General features: G+C 33.9%; 3 protein-coding genes across 5 annotated transcripts; 2 read left to right on the forward strand and 1 right to left on the reverse strand.

Annotated features, from left to right (window-relative positions):
* The first annotated feature begins 1167 nt into the window (after nucleotides 1-1167).
* Nucleotides 1168-3381, forward strand: LOC133676985 (probable LRR receptor-like serine/threonine-protein kinase At3g47570). The gene is made up of 2 exons (XM_062098808.1): nucleotides 1168-2923; nucleotides 3020-3381. Exons 1-2 carry the CDS (start codon nucleotides 1168-1170, stop codon nucleotides 3379-3381), a joined length of 2118 nt encoding a protein of 705 aa, XP_061954792.1.
* A 2797-nt stretch (nucleotides 3382-6178) lies between these two features.
* LOC133676835 (protein sym-1-like) lies at nucleotides 6179-10422 on the forward strand. Of its 3 annotated transcripts, none has more exons than XM_062098605.1 (8): nucleotides 6179-6754; nucleotides 7122-7209; nucleotides 7941-8035; nucleotides 8421-8493; nucleotides 8591-8683; nucleotides 8811-8897; nucleotides 9319-9399; nucleotides 9510-9976. In XM_062098605.1, the coding sequence occupies exons 1-7, from the start codon at nucleotides 6372-6374 to the stop codon at nucleotides 9397-9399; spliced, it is 900 nt and encodes a 299-aa protein (XP_061954589.1). In that variant the 5' UTR covers nucleotides 6179-6371; the 3' UTR covers nucleotides 9510-9976. The 3 variants fall into 3 exon arrangements, with proteins under 3 accessions (XP_061954589.1, XP_061954588.1, XP_061954587.1); XM_062098604.1 differs by having other exon boundaries at nucleotides 9534-9976; XM_062098603.1 differs by lacking the exon at nucleotides 9510-9976 and adding an exon at nucleotides 9993-10422 and having other exon boundaries at nucleotides 6180-6754.
* Nucleotides 10423-19741: 9319 nt separating this feature from the next.
* On the reverse strand, nucleotides 19742-20977 carry LOC133676518 (calmodulin-binding protein 25). The gene has a single exon (XM_062098198.1). It carries the CDS (start codon nucleotides 20680-20682, stop codon nucleotides 19921-19923), a length of 762 nt encoding a protein of 253 aa, XP_061954182.1. The 5' UTR covers nucleotides 20683-20977; the 3' UTR covers nucleotides 19742-19920.
* Nucleotides 20978-21232: the final 255 nt, after the last annotated feature.

A 21232-nucleotide genomic window follows, 5' to 3' on the forward strand; every position in this document is an offset into this window, starting at 1 on the left:
CAGAATTAATTCTCATATTATCAACTTTTAATTAGTCATCTTAAATCAAAAATTGAATCTATATTTTTTAAATGGCTTTAAGTTTCATCAAAATATATCAACTTAGAGTTCTTTAAGATCAATTTTTTATTTTTTTTAATTCATGTTAATATTGTATGTTAAAAAATATATATTAAAGATTAAATTTAAATAAAATTTTAACTCTAAAAATAAATGGATGTTACTTTTAATTTAACTTCAAATATACCCATTAACCATGTTATTCAAACAATGCTTTCTTTCTTCTTTCTTCGCACCTTGAACACAGTCGTTTATAGTTTGAGATGCTTCTACAGAAAGCAGAGCACAAGTCGTATAAGTGCATAAAGAAACCCTGTCATTAAATCCCTATTCGAAATGGTCAGATTTTGTAACCTTATTTTCCTGTGGAAGGCCTACAGTATCGCACAGAATTTATACGTTCTTGCTTTCTCTCTGTTTCGTTTTATAATTTTCCTTATTTGCAACATCTACCAAGCTATATTCATTCGGAAACACAATTCTTGAGCTTCTATTACATAAGAATCCTGGATCAAAGATGTCCCAGTTTACTTGTTCAGATAAAACAAAAGGCCATTATCTTTTGCCTTGTTCTAATTCTAAGTGTCAAATTAGATTGGTTTGATTATTGTTCCTATTAAACCGAACCTGATAAGAAGAAGAAAAAAACACCAAGAAAGACAGAAATTTTGACCAAAAAGGGTCATACATACAAGTAGAATCCTAATTTATATTTTATTGCTTTATATTTTTCTCTTATGTAGTCTTTCTTTAAAATGTTTATAATTTCTTAAATATACAAGAAACCAACTTCATCCAACTTAATATAAACTAGAATATTAATGTCCTCTACATCATCATCATCATCAAAAGATTATACGCCTCACTTTTTTTTTTTGGCAGGATCAATACCTCAAGAAAACAGCATTGATCTTCCTAACTTGGAGGAACTGCAATTAAATCTAAATGGTTTAACAGGTCGGTTCGATACCCTCTCTCTCTCTCTCACACACACACACACACACACACACTCTTTCAGTTTTCAGTTTATTTCATCAATTCATACCGATTGGCTTCCATGTTGGTGATAATATGTTATCAGGGTCAATGCCACGCTTTCTTGGGAATATGTCCAGGTTGGAGATACTTGATTTGTCATTTAACAAGATGACTGGAAATGTTCTACAAGAATTTGGAAATTTGAGAGCGCTGCAAGTCCTCAGTTTGCAATCCAATTCCTTTACTAATCACCCTTCCAGTCAGACACTCAACTTCATCACCTCTTTGACAAATTGTAGGCAGTTGAAAGAATTGCATATTGGGGACAACCCTTTAGATGGCATGTTGCCCAATTCCGTAGGGAATTTATCCAGCTTTCTTACAAAATTTTATGTGTACGCCAGCAAGCTCAAAGGCAATATTCCAGGTGAGATTGGCAACTTGAGCAACCTAATTGTCTTAAGTTTGGAAGAGAATAGTCTGATGGGACCTATTCCTACAACAGTGGGAGGGCTAAGGAAGATTCAAGTACTAGATCTTTTTAAAAACAATCTTAATGGTTCCATTCCATCTGATATATGTCTTGCAAGGAGGTTGGCTGACATAACATTAAACAATAACGTATTATCTGGAGAGATACCTTCCTGCATAGGGAATCTCACGTCTCTAAGAAACCTTTATCTTCACTTCAATAAATTAAGTTCTACCATACCTATGGCTCTGTGGAGCCTAAAGGATCTCTTGATTTTGAATCTGCATTCAAATTTTCTATATGGATCTCTTCCTTCGCAAGTTGGAGAAATGGAAGCTGCAATAGGAATTCGTTTGTCAAGCAACCAGTTGTCAGGTAATATTCCGAGTACAATTGGTTCACTCCAGAACTTGATAAGATTTTCATTATCCAAAAACAGCTTTCAGGGGTCCATTCCAGAAGCATTCGGTGGTTTGGTAAGCCTGGAACTCTTAGATCTATCACAAAATAACTTGTCTGGTGAGATTCCCAAGTCACTAGAGGCACTTAGATATTTGGAGTTTTTCAATGTGTCTTTCAACGGACTACAAGGAGAAATTCCAAGAGGAGGACCGTTCGCAAATTTTACTGCTCGTTCTTTTATTATGAATAAGGGCCTATGCGGCCCATCTCGGCTGCAAGTCCCACCTTGCAGCATTGAATCTCGTAAAGATTCAAAGACTAAATCCAGACTTCTAAGGTTCCGTTTACCAACTGTTGCATCTATACTGCTTGTGGTGGCTTTCATTTTTCTTGTCATGGGATGTCGACGAAGATACAGAAAAGATCCAATCCCAGAAGCCTTGCCAGTGACAGCTATCCAGAGAAGAATTTCTTACCTAGAACTTCTGCATGCAACGAATGAATTTCATGAGAGTAATCTACTAGGCACAGGGAGTTTTGGCTCTGTCTATCAAGGGAGGCTTCGAGATGGGCTAAATGTTGCTGTCAAGATATTTAATCTGCAATTGCAAAGAGCATTCAGAAGTTTTGACACAGAGTGCGAAGTCATGCGCAACATTAGACACCGCAACCTTGTGAAGATTATCTGTAGTTGCTCTAATCTTGACTTCAAAGCCTTAGTCCTGGAGTACATGCCTAAAGGAAGCTTGGAGAAATGGTTATACTCCCACAACTATTGCTTGGACATCATTCAAAGAGTGAACATAATGATCGATGTTGCATCAGCATTAGAGTATCTCCATCACGGTTATCCATCTCCTGTGGTGCATTGTGATTTGAAACCGAGCAATGTGTTACTAGATGAAGACATGGTCGCGCATGTATGTGATTTTGGTATTGCAAAACTCTTAGGTGAAAATGAGTCTTTTGCACAAACCAGGACCCTTGCCACAATAGGGTATATGGCACCAGGTAATGTGTACTCTCCCTAAAACAGAATATGTTCATTGCTTTAGCTTAAATATTCGGGAAATCACATCCTCGCTGTAACATTCTTGTCAACTGTAGAATATGGATTGGACGGACTCGTGTCCACGAATATTGATGTCTATAGCTTTGGAATCATGTTAATGGAGATGCTGACGCGAAAAAGGCCTACCGATGAAATGTTCGAGGGAGAAATGAGCTTGAAGAGATTGGTCAAAGAATCGTTGCCTGATTCAGTAATAGACATTGTGGATAGCAACATGCTGAATAGAGGAGATGGCTACTCCTTAAAGAAGGAGCACTGTGTGACATCTATAATGGAGTTGGCACTGCAATGTGTCAATGAATCACCTGGAGAGAGGATGGCCATGGTTGAAATCTTGGCAAGGCTTAAAAACATCAAGGCGGAATTCTTGAGAGATTCTGAGAGGCGGAGGCCATAACATACATCAACTTGTTCTAGTTTATTGCTGTCCAATTTTCCTGTGTGAATTAAATTTGATGGTCAATACAATGAATTTTGTCTCTTTATCATTAGTGTTTATCATTGGAGGAGGCCTTAATTTTTATTTTTTTTAGTTAATTGAATCTCAATTCAATCAAGTTTTTCATCACTGAGATTATCCAACATTGATCCAGTCTTAAATTAGAATGTTCACATATGAATTGTTATTATAATTATACAAGGTAAAATTTCTTTCATACAACTTCTACTTTATTTCATTTTCATGTAGAAAACAAGCACATGTGTTCCTAAATCAAGCTCTCAGGGGACCATAATGGACTGTAATAGGCCATATTTATAACTTTGAGGCCTTTTTTCTGCAATCCCTAAGGCTGAAAGCAGAAACAAGAGTTCATATGAACCTAAGAACTTTCTATTAAATGACTAGAGTCAGGGCCAGTTATTCTGTGTGATTCTGTTCTAAATTCTTAAAACTACAGTGATGAGCTGTGTCTAAAGATTTGACATGCAATCTGCAAATGCCATCAAGATAGTTTGAAAGGACAAACACGCATGAGCCGATAACCTTTTGATCTAGGTATCTAATTAGTTCAAATCATACCGATCAAAAAGGCACTTCAATATAAAGTGTGAAGGCCATCGGAAACTATTTTTTAGGTCAAAATCCTCCTTTAAGTCTTTTTTTGTGATCTAAATCTCCAAAATCGCCTCAATTGTTTTTATTTCAAAATTTTAGCTTTTCTAATTATCTTTTCCTTTTATTTTAGTATTAATTTCAGATTCTATGCTATTTCTATTTTCTATTAGGACAAGCTATTTAAATTCTTGTTCTGGGAATTGGAACTCGGTTATCAATTTTAAAAATATTCATACTTGTGGATTTTCCGTACAGTTTATTACCGTGTTGGCTTTTGTGAGTGATATATATCTTTTCAGTTCCACAACCCTTGCCATTGACAGCAATCCAGAGAAGAATTTCATACTTTGAACTTCTGCGTTCAACAAATGAATTTCATGAGAGTAATCTGCTGGGCGTTGGAAGTTATGGCTCTGTGTATCAATGTGTTACTAGATGAGGACATGGTTGCGCACGGATGTGATTTCGGCATAGCAAAACTCTTAGGTGAATGCGAATCCATTGCACAAACCAAGACCCTTGCCGCGATAGGGTATATGGCACCAGGTGATGCTTGTTCTTCAAAATATTTGATAAATCAAATCCTATGACATTCTAAATATCTTGTGCAGAATATGGACTGGATGGTCTTGTGTCCACCAAGATTGATGTCTACAGCTCTGGGATCATGTTGATGGAAATGTTCACGCGAAAAAAGCCTGCTGATGAAATGTTTGAGGGAGAAATGAGCCTAAAGAGATTGGTGAAAGAATCCTTGCCTGATTCCGTAATTGACATTGTGGATAGCAACATGCATGCAGAATAGAAGAGATGGATATTCAGTAAGTAAGGAGCACTGTGTCACATCTATAATGGAAGTTGGCTTTGCAATGTACTTATGAATCACCTGAAGAAAGGATCAACACACTCGATATCCTGGCAAGGCTTCAAAAGATCAAAGTGGAGTTCTTGAGAGAACCTTCCAGTACCTCACTGCCCCTTCCATTTTCCGGTTGTGTAAGTTATATTTTCTAGTCAATAATCTGAACTTTAACAGTTGCATGACCATTTGAAGAGGCATTAATCCCAATTTTATTTCAAAAATATTGCTGCCAGAGCTCCTGTCAAGACCCTCTAACCTAGAATGGATTAACCTGAATTTACTAGAGTTGACTCAAGTTTTGAATTAAAAAAAAAAAAAAACACTATAAGCGACATAAGATTCTTATGCTCAATGAATCATTGCCTGATTTAGGAACTGAAATTGTGGATAGCAACCAGATGAATCGAAGAGATGGCTATTCAGCAAATAAGGAGCAATGTGCCACATCAATAATGTAGTGGGCTCTGCAATGTTCAAATGAATCACCAGAAGAAAGAATCGACATGGTTGACATCCTGGCTAGACTTTAGGAAGATTGAATTCATGAGAGACACCGAGAAATTAATGGAGACCGTAAGATACATCAAATAGCAGTACTTACACTGTTTTTTATTATTATTATTATTATTAACATGGATCTTTAGGTAAGCTTGCGTGCATCTCGACTAATTCCACAAGCCTTGAAGTTAACAATCATATAAACTTCCAGTGACCCTTAAGGGACTCGAACTCGAAACCATCAGGAAGCAAACTCAAGACCTTACTAGTTGAACTACCCTTTAAAATTACACTACTTTTCTTTTTTGTATATGTGTGCATGCATGTTAAATCTGCTCCTCAATGATCTGAACTTTATGGCTTTATCATATGAGACCTTAAGTCGATCAATTCTTTTAACCATTATTTTTGTTTATTTTTTAGTTTTAAAAGTATTTTTGAAAAAAATAAATTTATTTTATATTTTTTTACTTCAAATTAATATTTTTTTGGTGTTTTTATATCATTTTGATGCCTTGATATAAAAAATAATTTTTAAAAAATAAAAAATATATATTTTTTAATATATTTTCAAATAAAAAGTACTTTAAAAAGCAACCACATTCTCGAACAACCCTGAAGAGTTGCATTATCTAATATTGATTACATTGGGATAAAATTGATAAAATCAAAATGTTTGAGACTCATTTTACACTAGAGGTAATACATTAGGGCCACATTAAGGTTAACCTTGTAGCAATTACCTTTAACCTTTTCAATTCCCCTGCGTCAATAAAACAAACAAAAGCAGAGGCACGAAAGAGTTAAGTTGCAAGTGTGTCACACACTCACTGCTACAGCCAAAGCCTTTTCCTCTGCCCTGGCCTCCAGTAGCCAAAAACCCTACCCGTGACAAAACCTGATCTTTAAAAAAAGAAAAAAAAACACCACCTTTAAACCCTGAAGGCCATTTTTTCCATTCAAAGAAAAAATGGTGCCAAACCCAGTATCTCTCACTCGTAAGACTCCATTGTTATACTGTTTTGTGGGTTTTTCATGCAAACCCACTTCTCATTCTAGCCAAAGAACTCAGCTTTCCTTGAACCCTGTTCAGATAACTGGATTCAGGGCCTGTTCTTCTTCTACTCTGTTTTCAAATTCTTTAAATTATAGTCATGGAGCTGTGTTTAAGGACTTGGATGGTACTAGAAAGAGATATAGGCAATTGGGTGTTGATCAATCTCGTCTCTTGGCTGTTTCTGATGGTGGCTCTGGTGGTTCTGGTGGGGTTGGAGGCTCTTCTGGTGGTGGAGGTGAAGGTGGTGGTGCTAGTAGTGGTTCTGGTGGAAATAGTAACTGGTCCTTCCTTTCATGGTAATGATGAATTGTCAGTTTTGCTAATCTGTTCAGCTTTTACGTTGTTGGTGATTTTAGTTCTTTTTGGTTCATGCTGCGTGGCAAGCTTTTTTTTCACATTGGTGTTTGATAGTATGTAAAATTCTATTTTGTTGTCTTGGGAATGCAATAAAAATGTTTAATCAGATATTTCTTAACTCCTCCTAAAGTGGAAATCTATGGGAGTATGGAATCTTTTTTGTATGTACATGCTGTACCCTATTTGTCATCTTTGTCTGCGTTGAATTTATTTTTTCTCCTGCAATTTGTGATATAATCTCTCACCAATAACCGATATTAAAAACAAGATCACTTTCAGCTCAAATTGAGTTATATGTTATTGCAGGTATTTGAATCTTCTTGCAAATTACCCTGTGTTGACTAAAGCTGTAACTTCTGCAATATTGACTCTTATGGGAGACTTGATCTGCCAGGTAATTTTACAGGCTATGGCAACAGATGTTAGCGAAATGTGCATCTCTCTTCCACGTTTTACTTATTTTGGGTTTTTTCTGTTCATATATATGTCGTGAGTGTTTGTTCTTTGTATTGATTTCCATTCATTTGATCTCTAAGATGAGTGGTTTATGCTTTATTTAGCGACCTATGGATGTGTCATGAACTGAAACTGCTGGTCTAAGTATTGATCTATAAACTTTATGATATCTATATGGTAGTTCAACTTCATCAATTTGTGGAATTTTGGCAACTTTGGTTTTGCATTTATGGTTTTTGAATGATCTATCTCTTTTCTGAATGCCTCCAAACAAGGTGTGAACAGTCTTTGAGAAAACAATTGATTTCCAGCCCCCCCCCCCCCCATATAAAAAAAAATAATGATATTAAATAAGTAAATGTCACTGAATTATCCTTTAGGGTGGTCTGAAGTGCCTGTAAGAACATCCAAACTTTTTTTTTTTTGAACTGCAGAGTGTTCAAACTCAAGTTTTACTAACATTGGTGTCACCTTGAATTAGGAAACAATGGCCCAGTTTTTCATTTATATGCTCTCATGTGTGTGTGTGTGTGTCCTAGTTACGCTATGGCATCTTCTAAGAACTCCTTGCCATGTTCAATTGTAGTTATTAAGCTATTTTTAATACATGCTCTTGTTATAGACCATTTCATGTATAACTTTTCTAAATCTTTGCCTTTTCTGCCTCAGCTTGTGATTGATCAAGTTCCATCCCTAGACCTTAAAAGAACTTTCTTGTTTACACTCTTGGGGCTGGTACTGGTGGGTCCTACATTGCATATCTGGTAATCCTTCAGACTTTTCATATTTTGGTTTTGCAAGCGTGAGAAGATTAGTGAGTAGAGTTTAAATTAACGCATGTGAGAAGCCATTCATGAAAATAACAGCCTAAAACTTTTTGCCTCAATATTTGCAGTTGAAGTTCTACCCTTCAAACATGACTCTGCATTTTTGTTTGCCTGAAGTCTGGATGATCCATTCTGTTTGACTAAATACTAATGATGCACTGGTTTGTGTTTCTTAGCCGCCAAATTGTTTTGGTGTCTACTGTACTCCAATGCATATGCTTATCTTGTCAACCAGAATTTGCTAAAAAAAAAAAAACATGAAAACACACCTGCTTTTATAGGATCCTGCTAAGTTTTCATTACTTGACTTGGTGTTTCTTAGGTACTTATATTTGAGTAAATTGGTAACAGTACCCGGAGCATCAGGTGCATTCTTGCGCCTTTTAGCTGATCAGGTGACGCCAAATTTTTCATAGTTGACTTTCATAATTTTCATGACAACATCTGTGCTGCTGAGCTAAATATGTTCTATGTATTCTAAAATAATTGCAGTTTGTTTTTTCTCCTATATTCATTGGAGTTTTCTTGTCAACATTGGTGACGCTGGAGGGAAGGCCATCACAAGTCATACCTAAGCTTCAGCAGGTTGTGTTAAAGACTTAGGGGCATCCCTTTCTGTTCTTTCTGTGGCTTCTATGTCTATAAACCATTGAACACAGCCAGTTGGAAGGATTGTTCAGCATTAACTTTTCTTAATATTCTTTTTCTGCAGGAATGGTTTTCTGCTGTTCTTGCAAATTGGCAACTGTGGATACCATTTCAATTTCTGAACTTCCGTTTTGTCCCACAGCAATTTCAGGTTTGAATGAGCATCATGTGTCTATACATTTGTGGTTGTTAGCATGTTACATGTCTTACATGGTTAGATAACTTTGAAGTGTTGGTTTGAAAAAAAAAAAAACTTTGAAGTAGTAAAAGGGGAACAGCTTTGCATTCCCTACTTGCTTCGGACATCTGATACAATGCCAGAAATGAGCTAAAATTGTGGCCAAATTAAGTTGTCTGATGGTGAAGTGGTAGAGTGTTCCTACATTTATCTGCACATCACATGCTGGCCATATTTAGGTTTGGTACCATTACCATTCACCTCCGAAGCTGTTATAGAGAGTCAAGTTAGTGTTAAATTTTGCTATAATATTCATGTTGACAATCATTGTAACTTTTGCTAGCGATTTTGGCTACTGTGTTCCAATATCCGTTCACTTAAAAACCAATTTCAGGTTCTTGCTGCTAATGTTATTGCTTTAGTCTGGAATGTGATTCTCTCATTCAAAGCTCACAAAGAGGTTCTCCCAAAATAGGTACGTTATTTTCTGAGAAACCACAGAACTTACCATGAAGATTAGTTTTCCCGTGCTTTCTATACCTAATTAATCACGGTGTTTTTTTATTGGGTTTGATATGAATTAAGTGTTTTAGAAGATGATTCTTTTAGGATTGCAAGATTGTTTAGATCCAAAGGATTGCTAACTAGAGTTGCCTCGAGAGCCATAAGATCGGTATTCCCATGAGCAATCAGCATTTGATTCTGAACATTCTCCTACGGTGCCTTCAGTGCAGTAGCTCCTTCTTATCATGCTTTTAACCTCTAGCTCATGTAATAGAAATAATAGCAGGAAATTTGCATTTGAAAAGTTTGCAGTGTACAACACTTTTTTTTTTCTTTTTTGTTAAGAGGCTCTAACGTGGGATCTTTAAGAGAGGGAGGACAATGCCGGTTGAGCTACAAGCTCATTGGCAGTAAGCAACTTTACAAGTCTAGAATAGTGGTGGGATATGTCCAGCTAGCTAAAAACTATAACTATGGATTGAGGAAGCCTTTATATCCACTCATTGTTAACATGTATTCTAATGAGAGTGCCGTCATTAAACCCCCAAGCTTGTTGTTTCTCAGGTGAAATGCACAGAAAAGAGTTGAATTTGAAGAAAACATCTGGGGTTCTACACATATGTTGAAACAATTTTTACTTGGATCTGCATAACTCAAGAGTCTTGTCACATTGAACTGTTCAAGTGTATGGAACCTGGTTCACGAACCCTTTTGCCCTTACCTCTTGTGTATTTGTGATTCGCAAAAGTATTAAACCCTTTTCTTAGATTGAATGCTCGTTAGGTGCCAACTCAATCTTCCCTATGGATATCAAGTACAAGATTGAAAACAACAAAAGGTTTCCTTGCTGCCAGTTTAAGCCAAGTCCCAAATCATTCATGCCTTTTTCTTTCTTTTGTTCTTTTTTCTTATATTTGTATGAAATGACCATTGTCCTTTGTAGGATTAACCCTCCACAAATTACACGAGAATTGAAACTTCAGGTTTTCCCCCTCCTTTCTTGAAGCGTGTAGCATTTGAGAGACTGCATGATTCATGCGGTTTTTAGCATAGTTACCAAATTTAGTCTGCCCTGGCTGTCAGGTTAACTCGAGATCTAGGATTTTAAACCATTGAAAATGACTCGGTTGTCACACCTAAGTGATCTAATAAGTTAATCTTTGACTTATAAAAACCTATAAAGGCTTGGTTATTTTTTTTTATTTTTGTTTAAAATGATATTATTTTAATTTTTTAAAAATAACATTTTAGTATTTGAGGGGGTTATAAAGGTCAAACAAAAAGGGCCCAATAAACGGCCCAAAAACTCAAGGGACCCATATGGGCTTCAATCATGCCACAGTTATTCTGATAATCATAATAAAACGCGGTTTAAGTCTGGGTTGGGTGAGTCAATCAACAGGTTAAAGAGTTAATCTAAGTCTATCAAGTAGTTTTAATTTTTATTTTTTTTAATACTAAAACAATGTCATTTTTAAAAAACTGAAATGGGTTGCAGTGGGCTCACCTAGGTCAGTGGAATGGTCCACTCACGTTGGGCTGTGGGCCTGTTTATCAACGCTGAGGCAAAATCCAGTAATGTGCTGTCTTCTATTCAAGAGTCCTACTGCCTTGCACCTCATCCTTAGCCCCCAAATGTAAATTAATCGCTATATATATATATATATATAGAAGCACTTAGATTTATTGGCATTTTTATATTTTTATTCTCACAAATAAAATTATGATCTCTTAGAATGAATAAAAAAAATCATTGATTCCTGAGAAAAAATGTTATGCTAAAATAAAATTATTTGTATAGTTTTACAATATAATTCAATGTGTTTTCTCATACATTAACACATATATCTTGTGATTAATTTATTATTGCTATTATTATAACAATGTAGCTTCAAGATGAATTTTTTTTCTTTAAAAAATATCTTAAAAATTATTATTATTATTGGTATTATTAGAACAATAGCATTTCAAGTCAGACGAAATATGTAATAAAAAGCTGATGACGAAATGCAAAGGGAAGCGTGAGGTAAGTGATGAAGCCAATAATGTAAGGGAGAATGGAAAACAATAAAGTATGGTTATTTAACACTGCACTGCTGCAGATTGACAGAGACAGACCAAAGTCAACTGACACGTCAGTCGTTGGTAAACTCCTGATTCTCTCTCGAAAAGCGATCCCTGCTTTTCGGTCAACAACTTCTCCCACTTGCCTGCTTGCTGCTGCCATTTCCTATGATTGTGCCCCCCCCCCCCCCTCCCCTCTAATATCCATTAATAAACTCTGATTTAGATAAATTATTTTTATTAAAATGATTTTATTTTGATTTATATATATACATTTTAAAAAATACTGGCATTGAATTGGCTAGAATTGAACGGGGGTATAAACAGGTCAATTAGATCATTAAAAATCATCAAGTAAATTAATATTTTATTTGATCCAGCTAAAAAATCTATCCAGATTAAGTTTAAATCTTTGGTTTTTTTTAGTCCACCTACTAAGTTTGCACTGTTTTAACAACTATGATATGATAGGTATTGTGTTTAAATATCTGTTTTTTCTTAACTCTTATATTTGTATTTAAGTGTAGAGAAATTATTTATTTAAATGTATTAAATTGATGTCGAGAACATGTATTTAAGGTTATTTTAAAAAATAATTAATCTTGATTGATATATAAACTAACATGTAAAAAAAAACTTTAAAATCATTCAAATAAGTGTTTAATATAAATTGATGTGTTAAATGAATCATATTTAATATATTCTACAAATTATTATGGTATTCCAACCAAGTATATACATAAACCGGTCGTGGAATCACAGTAAAAAGGATAAATTATCCCTTTCGAGATGAATTTCAATTTAGAGAAATTATTCCTAGTTCTAGAAGAAAGCATGTAAAGATTTTGAGCTACAATGCAATGATTTTTGCATTAAACATCTACAAGTGTTATCAATCAAGGATTTTTGTTACAAATTATAAAATATTAAATAGATCCACATCAAGGAAGTCCCGTCGAAGATTTGGGAGCTATGATCACCATAATCTTCGATGAAAGTTCAAAAATATAGATAGGATTCTCATCATCTTTAATGCAGCTCACCGTCGAGCCATACAGGCTCTATCCTCCGAACCTCCTCTCAGGTGCTGGTCAACATTAGCTGTCAACCGTTGGATTCTCGTGGGTGATCTATGGCAGGACGACTAACCTAGAAGGTGCTGATGAGGACACGTGGTTGTTCATTTACACGACACGGCACAGAAAGTCAAAAAGTCTTTGATGTGGTGGGGAGGTAGAGGCAAGTCGTAGTCAGTCAAAGCAGAAAAGAACAAGATTGTACAATCAAGTACAGCCCTCCATTTCTGACCTTTTACTGTGTTATTATATTTGGTTTCGAGATAGCTCAGCATCCAAAGTAAATTTATTTTTTGATTTTTTTTATTTAACATGTTTAAATTAATTTATGTATATTTTAATTAATTTTACGTGTCATGAAGTTAATGATAATGTAAGTCTCAAATGACTTTAAAATTTATAAAACTCGAACTAATAAACTTTATTAAACAAATTTAGAACATAACTAATTAAATTACACTACTTAGAGTTTTTATTGATTGTTTTTTTAATATTTACAATCCTAATTATATATATATATATATATATATATATATATAAACAAAACTTGGATTAACCATTTGATTCAAGGATCATCCCACTTGATTTATAGCTCCAAGTCTTAAACTAAGTTAATTTCCAAATTGAATCTTATAACTATAATTACGATTAGTAAATTACTTTTTATCATGCTGATATTTAGATAAATAAAATCTCTTTTTGCTTTTTTATGTTCTACATCATGTAATACTGGGATTTAAATTTAGAACTTCCTAAGAAGTTCCTTAAACCAGGTTTTACCATTTATTCTAGTTTTTCTGAATTAATTATATTGATTGTTTGTACGATGGAACATGAGGGGTTGATATGTTAATGTAAAATATGCTCTCCTTGCTTGTTTTTTTATAAGATTCTCAAACTTCATGCGACATTGGAAGAGTAAAATTTCACGAATTTTTTATTTTGTTACGAGTGGATTGATTTAACCAAACTGCACGAGTACCGTAGACTTGAAGCTTGTGAAGAAAAAATTGTATGCGAGGACAAGACCTAGAAACACCCCCGAAAAACCCAGGCAGAGGACCGTTTCAATTTAATTAATTATTATAACAAGATTAATGCTAAAGACCCCATGAACATGAAAGATAAGAAAATTGTTCTTGCATCTTTCCATCTAATCACAGGATTTAGAGGAACAGTCATACCAGGAAGAGCTAGCAATCCTGAGGCTGCTCGAAGGAAACCAGCGGATATACATGCATGGAAATTTTCCAAGATTCAACAAGACTAAAGCAACCAGTCTTCTTTTCATTGCAAGGAAAACTAGAAGATGTGGATGCCAATTGAGCTAAGCAATTTGCTCAGAAAGTTGGTCTTGCGATCGTTGTTCTTCCACATTTCTTGTCGTGTTAGAATCGACATCAATACTACGCGCTCGATCGTGGGAATTAGGTGGGAGGAAACTAACTAAGCTCAAATTCTAGAAATAGATCAAAGTAAACCCTTGAAAGTAATGTTCCATTCTAGTACAATAAACATGTTAATTGAGTATATTGAAAAATGGGTTGGGTTCATTTTCCCACCATTATATATTTCTTGTCGGAACATGTGTTTAAGCAACTCGGCATGGATAAAAAAAAATTCAACCAAATTTATTTTATAAAACAAAAACGGTACCAAACTAAATCAAATAACTGAATCAAATTTATCAGTTTGATTTGATTTTATATTTTAAAAATTCTAATTTAATTCCTAAACCTTTTGGTTATGCTGTTTTTGACGGGTTTTAATTTAATACATTTTTAATTTATAATAGCTATCTGGTTTGCTTTCTACTTTATTTATTTATGAAATCAAAACCTAAGGAAACTAATTTTTTTTATTAAAATAACTTTTGAGGAATTATTAATTTTGGATCAATTTTTATAAGATCTCAAAATAAATCAATTAATTCTTACGTGATGGCATGGGATGTCTAATTCCTTTACAAAAATAAAAAAAATAAAAAAAGACAATTATAATTGCTTAATTCTCTCGAATAGCTTTATAAAACATGACCGTGGACTTTCAATTTTTATTTTATTTTATTTTTGGAAGTAAAACAACCCTGGGACATTTTTTTCAGACCCACCTTTTTAAGAAAAACAGCTTTCAAATGCTTACGTGATGGCATGGGTCATCTTATTCTTTCTTTTGTAATGGAATTTTTCGGCTTTAATTGAACGGTTTGACAATGACCCAATACATGCTAGCCAGAGGCGTGAATACATGCCTCCATATCCACAGCCACAACCACTGTAATTGTCTGTATTGTACCACTGCCAAAGTCACTGTGTTGTGTTTTTTTTCTTGAAATTAGCTTCTTCAACAAGAGAAAGGAACAGGCCATGTCCTCCATGGTAAGCAAATGGGAGCTTATGCTACAATCAAATCTTGTTGTTGTTGTAGTGTCTTGAAGAGGTTGTTTGTATATGGAAAGCTTGTGCTAGCAAGTATTGATGGTTAGCTTGTGTGTAATTGACTTCATTGGAATTAATAGTTAATTTGATGTTGATAATTTGTTTGACTTGTGTGTTTTAATTAATCCTTTTTTTTTTTTTGAGTTCGAGTGCTCTCTCTCTCTCTATATATAAATTATTCATATTTGGGTTGGCAGTAAATAAAATAAAATAAATTGTGAAAATAAGATCTTAATCTCAAATCACAAAACAGGGGGCATGTAAGAACAATCTTGAGCCGAATCCTATTTTTGAAAACAAGCAAAGGTTTATATATATATATATATATAGAATCAAAATACAAATAGAAGAACATTATATACCATAATCAACACGATGGAAGGGATTCTTTTCTTCATTTTTCCTCCTCTTTCTTCTTCCTCTTTTTTTTTTTTTTTGGGTGGTGGGGGGGGGGTGCTTTGTGGAAAAAGAAAAGTAGGAAAATGACTAATTACTTTAATTTTCTATGCATTTGTAAACTCAGGAAACTATGACTAATTGCATTTAGAATTAAGTGGTATCAAAAAATATATGGGCTAGACTTCGCTATCATATTGAGAGTGACACCACAAATTCATTTCCACTCTTCTCGCAGCACTATATGGTTAGATTATTGATTTGTATCTTCAAGTTGTTTGATTATGTCAACTCCTTAATTGTGCTAATGTTAGATTAATTTGGCATGAAAAAAAATTAAAAAGAAATATGGGTTTTCCTACCTAAAATAATCCATTTAATGCACTAAATCCCAATAAACATCTCAACAAGTTGCATCACTTGAACAATTCACTGTTTTTAAATATATTTTTCCTTGGGAAAAAAAGGGTCACAAGACCTAAGTCAAGCTGATGATGCCACCTAACACATTATAGGGGTTTGAAATTTTAATTTATTAAATCTTTTGACTTAAGCAAGTATTTCCACTCATGTATTTTTAATGTCAATTTGTTAAAGATAATGAATTTATATTTCCAAATCAAGAACTATGCATCTCATGAGATCAGCTTAATTAATATAATTATAAATCCTTGGTTCTAGAAGATAACATATTTTTAGGGTAAAGTGTTGGTTGGTTTTATATATTATTTTGTTTTTTGCAATCTTAGCGAAGAAGTCAATGAGCATGCACAGTAAGATTTGTTAATTAAATATCTTCAATTATTTATTGGATTTAAGAGGTGATAATCTTTCCTGCAAAAGGGCATTTGAAAATTCCATAGCAACCACCTTCTATCATAGAGTATTTAGTAAGTGATTATTTTTTAAAATATTTTTTATTTAAAAATATATTAAAAATATATTTTATTTTAATTTTAAAATATTATTTTTTATATTAACACATTAAAATAATCTATTAATTTAAAAAAATCAAATTTTACATAATTTTCATTTGGAACGCAATACCATGGCATAGTTTGAATAGTAAAAAAATTCTTTATATATATTATCATTTGGATTTGAATTCAATAATAAACAAACAGCAAGGGAGAGGCGTCATCTAGGGGATGACTTGCAATGGCTGGGGGAGGTGACCTTAAGTTTTGAAGTGGGAAAATCATGAAATATAAAATAAGTTGGTTGATTCTTCGTAAATGTATGTTTTCCAACCAATATATATATACATTGCTAGAGAAATAATTCAATTCAATAATTTAAGTTGTTATATAAGATTTTAAAATATAATTTATATTATTTTTTAACACATCTCTTTAAAGGCTTGAAACTTGTAAATGTTTATATTACTTTGTGCTTATTTTTTATCAAATAAATAGGGGTAGTAAGATTCAAACTCCTGACCACTTGGTTATTAAAACCTTGATACCATATCAAAGAATCAATTCAACCTATTAACTTATAAAGTCTCAAAATATAATTTATATTGTTTTTAAACATATAACTTCAACTTGTATTTATCTAGGAAGGAAAAGTCATTATAATTGTTAAACATCGTCTAATCTAACAAATTAATTTAAAAACTTTACAATAAAAAACTTGAGTCTAGTTAAATTTTAATCTGAATAAAAATATTTTGTGTTTGGTATTATGGTAACTTTTGTGGTTATGATTTGAAAAAAATTGTTTTACAAAAAATATTTTTAGTTGAGGTTGGTTTGGTATTTATGTATGTTTAGTTAAAATTATGGTTGAAATTAAGGTTGAACAAAAAGTAGTTTAATGTGTTTGGTTAAAAGAATGCTTTTCAAATTGAGGTTATATATATATATTGATGGTTTTTAATTTAAATATTGTAGATTTAACTACTACTATTACATCATGAAATAAATAATACTTATATCTATTAAACTATCTATAATTTCATCACATACGAAAATCATATGACAAGAACTACAGTTTCCTTGATTTTTTAAGCGCATAACAACATCGGGTAAAATATTATCAAGAACAAAATTGGGATTGCGATTAAATTCTGTAAATGTTACGTCATCAAGTGATCTCCTTCTAATTTTTTAAATAAACACAATTAAAAATAAAAATAAAAATTAAATTTTTTTAACTAGATCGAATCCGGTTCAATGCATTTAACTTTAGACCGGACTCCGTCCGACCAAAACAGTAAAGTTATTCTCTGGTATCCAAATGTTTGCAGAAAGCAACTCTCGTTTGCAAAAAATAGTTGAGAGCTACTTTTTATAAACATGTAATTTTAACAAAATTTGAATGGATCCAATGTAAATAGTAAATTATGTTTCTATATTACCAAACATTTGACATATGCAATTTATTTTAAAAGTAAAAGCTACCGTGTAAATATATAAACGGGCACTAAATCTAATAAAATCTAAGTTCACTGTAGAATATCTTGCTAAATTCCAACCAATTTAGATAAATATTAAAAATATATTATTTTAATAAAAATACTTGATTAGATGTATTTGATAAACCAATAATCCAGATTATTTTTTTCCTTGCCAGCTCCTCACGTAAGGGAGGCACTGGGAATCTTATTTGACTGTGGAGCAAAAGGCATGTGGAGGCCCAGTGCTGACAAGAAATTGATGGGAAATTCAATTAATGACAATAAAAATATGGGATTACTCTCTGAGGATTTTCTCTTAAACTCCAAAATTTGCCAACTATATCCAACACGCATGTCAATCCCTGTTCATGATTCTTATTCCTAAGCACGTTATTAGCGCTGAGATTCATATAATTATGTGATGATAAGCATCATTACTCCAGAAAAACAATTATTTCCAGCATCATGTCAAGGTTTTACCCTCTCGGATGTCCGTTTCATGATTTGATTGTGCCCATCTTCTTAAAAATGGAGGAGAGGGGAGGCATTGCTCTCCATCTGTGTACATCTAGCTGGGATACATTGTTCTTCACGTCTTGGACACCCCTGAATATTCTTAGAGCAAGCAAGACGACACCGTTGCCACCAGGATTTGCTAGGACTGCCTAAATACATGGCTCCTTGTAAAATTTTTGAGAAATTGAACATGGCTTTATGGGAAAAGATTAGAGCCCATCTCAAAACGTTAAACATGCTAGCTATCTTCCTTGACTTATCGTGGGATGGAAGAGATTCATGCATTTAGAATAGAGAGGAGATCTCCTTTCTGTTTTATATATATATATATATATATATATATATATATATATATATAAATTCATTTTTAAGACTATTTGCGGATATAAATTTATTTTATGTTTTTTATCCTAAAACATTAATCAAACATGGCCTAATTTTATTAGGTTTGTCAATAAAATTAGGATGATTTGCATCAATGAAAAATTCACGTTTCTCTACTTTAGATCCGAGTAGGAGGCTGTTAAGATTCTTACATTTATCAATAAAATTTGTATAGTTTGGATCATTGGGAAACTTAAGTTATTACTTCAGATTCGAGTTTGTTAAAACAAAAAATAATTTTATTTTTGTGTTTCAATTAGCTTTTTAAACTATTTTTTATTTAAAAAATATTAAATTTAGTTTTTTATATATTTTTAATTGAAAATTACAGACACCATTCATAACAATATAACTTGACAGTATGTCAAGAATAAGGAAGAAATAATATAAATTTTATTACGAAGATCTAGTAATTTTTAACAGAAGAGACAAAAAGCGTTTTAATTATCTCACAAATAAAGACAAAAGTGTGAAATAGTAACTAAGATAGTGCAAAAAAGCCTTTCAAGAGCCACTTTAATAGATGCTAGTAATTATTTTTTAAAATGTTTTTTAATTTTTTAAAAGTTATTTTAACTTTAAGCATGCTAAGATAACTTAAAAAACAAAAAAAAATATTAATTCAAAACAAAAGATACAAAAATTTATTTTTAAAAAACATGCTTTAAAGAGGTAAAAACAAACATGCGGTATCCCCTACAGTAATGATTCAAAATCACAGAAGAAAAGGTGCTTCTGTCACAAGAAAAACAGCTAAGCAAGTGCCAAAATGGCACTCGTCTTGGCAGCAACAATTCCAATCAAGATTTAGTTGATAACTTGTACAACGACAACCCATCAAGCAGCCAATATCTCAATGATTGATGCCATTTTCAAGCAAATTATGCTAGCCAATCTCGAGCGAAGAAGGCACCTCCACTTTCTGAAATTATTCACACGAGAGAAAAGTTGCCTGAATTCGTGTGCCACTCCATGTGACTTGCTCGACACAATGTACCAAGGTTTGTATTTAAACTCAAAAATTAAATTAAGCCCGCATTAAATATCATAAAGCCTTAATACTTAGGAATAAGATAAAGTTTTACATTGCATAAACAGAAATACAAAATAAACAGAGCTATAAAAGAGACTAACCTAAACCAAGGGACCCCAAAAATATAAACAGATAACATAAACCTTCACTTGGGAGGTGACAAAAACCCTAAATTTATTAATTATCACACTACTTTCCATGACTCTAGAGTGGGAAAACTAGAGAAAGTGTCAAAATCTATGCCACCACTTGAACCAACACCAACATCACCCATCATGGGCTGCTGAGTAAAAGAAACTGGGCCAGACCCAGGACTAGAACCAGAAGTTGAACCCACGACCACCTGCTGTTGATGGTGATCAAGCAGAAACGCCGACGTATCAAGAGTGGGTAAGCACCCACTACCCCCTTGAAACCGGCCACCAAGTCTTTGAGGCTCAGGCTTCAAAACAGGAACCATTGAAACCTGCGGGTTATTGAATCTAACACCGGTAACCTGTTGCACCATCTGTCTAAAATTAGCCGGATCAGCTGTAATAAAAGTGGTCTGAGACCGTTTCGAAGCCCTTGACTTACGTTTCGAGACCTTCCCGGTAGCACCCGGCACAGGGTTTCGATGGCGTTTCGTGACCCCAGCCGTTTCTGGGTCCGACCCAGAAACGTTTGAGGGCGTCGGAGTCGGGGGTGCCGTCTCGATTAGGCCGGTAAACGGGTTGATTGAATTTGAAGAAAACGTTTCGGTGATGGAGAAAGAGTTAGAGCTGTTATCATTTGTGTTGGTGTTTATGGGGATATCATCTATATTGTTAAAGAGGGATTTTTGGAGAGCTTTTGTTATAGTTTCCGTGTCTCGAGCATAAGCTTCGGAAATCCAACAATCTGACAAACTTGGCCTAAACATCATATTCCATGGCTCAAGACTTGCCAAGTTCTCCGATGATGCCATATTGCTAGCTCCCTTATGCTGTGCTTCTTGGTGCTGTGAAACTTTAAGAAAACAACGTAAAAATCGCAGAAAAAGCCGACTTTGCGGTGTTTTTCAATGCATTTTGTAGCAAGAAGTGAGCATCTAAAGCAGGGCTGGCAGAGGAATTGGAAAGGAGTAACGTAGTCAATAAGGGTTTGGTTTGACCGGCGACCAGAAGTGGTGACCGGTGGGAAGCAAGGTTATGGTGTTCAGACTTGGAGAGAATTCTTTTCTTGGAGAGGAATGGGAGGGAGGAGGAGGGAAGGATGTAGGGTAGGATATATAGGGCGGTGGAGGAGGAGAAACCGCGTTGGTAGGGGGAACACGTGTCAGCTATTTGGTACGGAATCTTAGACTCTTTTGAGTCCTGAGAGAGCTTAAAAATTTTAACTTAGCTAACCATGGTTATGCTGGTAGATTTGACTGTTGGGGGATGCACGTGGCAGTTGCTCAACTATATAGAAGCTTTCATATTGGCTCATCAATTTTAAGACTAATCAATATCATCCCTAATAAACCCATCTGAAGA

Source organism: Populus nigra, chromosome 17, assembly GCF_951802175.1.
Source record: "Populus nigra chromosome 17, ddPopNigr1.1, whole genome shotgun sequence".
NCBI classification, from domain to species: domain Eukaryota; kingdom Viridiplantae; phylum Streptophyta; class Magnoliopsida; order Malpighiales; family Salicaceae; genus Populus; species Populus nigra.

Bases quoted from the DNA above. Each gene is read 5' to 3' on its own strand.
- LOC133676835 (XM_062098605.1), top strand. From the start codon at position 6,372: ATGGTGCCAAACCCAGTATCTCTCACTCGTAAGACTCCATTGTTATAC. The intron at 6,755-7,121 runs GTAATGATGAAT...ATGTTATTGCAG, and splicing joins AACTGGTCCTTCCTTTCATG to GTATTTGAATCTTCTTGCAA. The intron at 8,898-9,318 runs GTTTGAATGAGC...AACCAATTTCAG, and splicing joins TTGTCCCACAGCAATTTCAG to GTTCTTGCTGCTAATGTTAT.
- LOC133676985 (XM_062098808.1), top strand. From the start codon at position 1,168: ATGTCCAGGTTGGAGATACTTGATTTGTCATTTAACAAGATGACTGGA. The intron at 2,924-3,019 runs GTAATGTGTACT...TGTCAACTGTAG, and splicing joins AATAGGGTATATGGCACCAG to AATATGGATTGGACGGACTC.
- LOC133676518 (XM_062098198.1), bottom strand. From the start codon at position 20,682: ATGGCATCATCGGAGAACTTGGCAAGTCTTGAGCCATGGAATATGATG.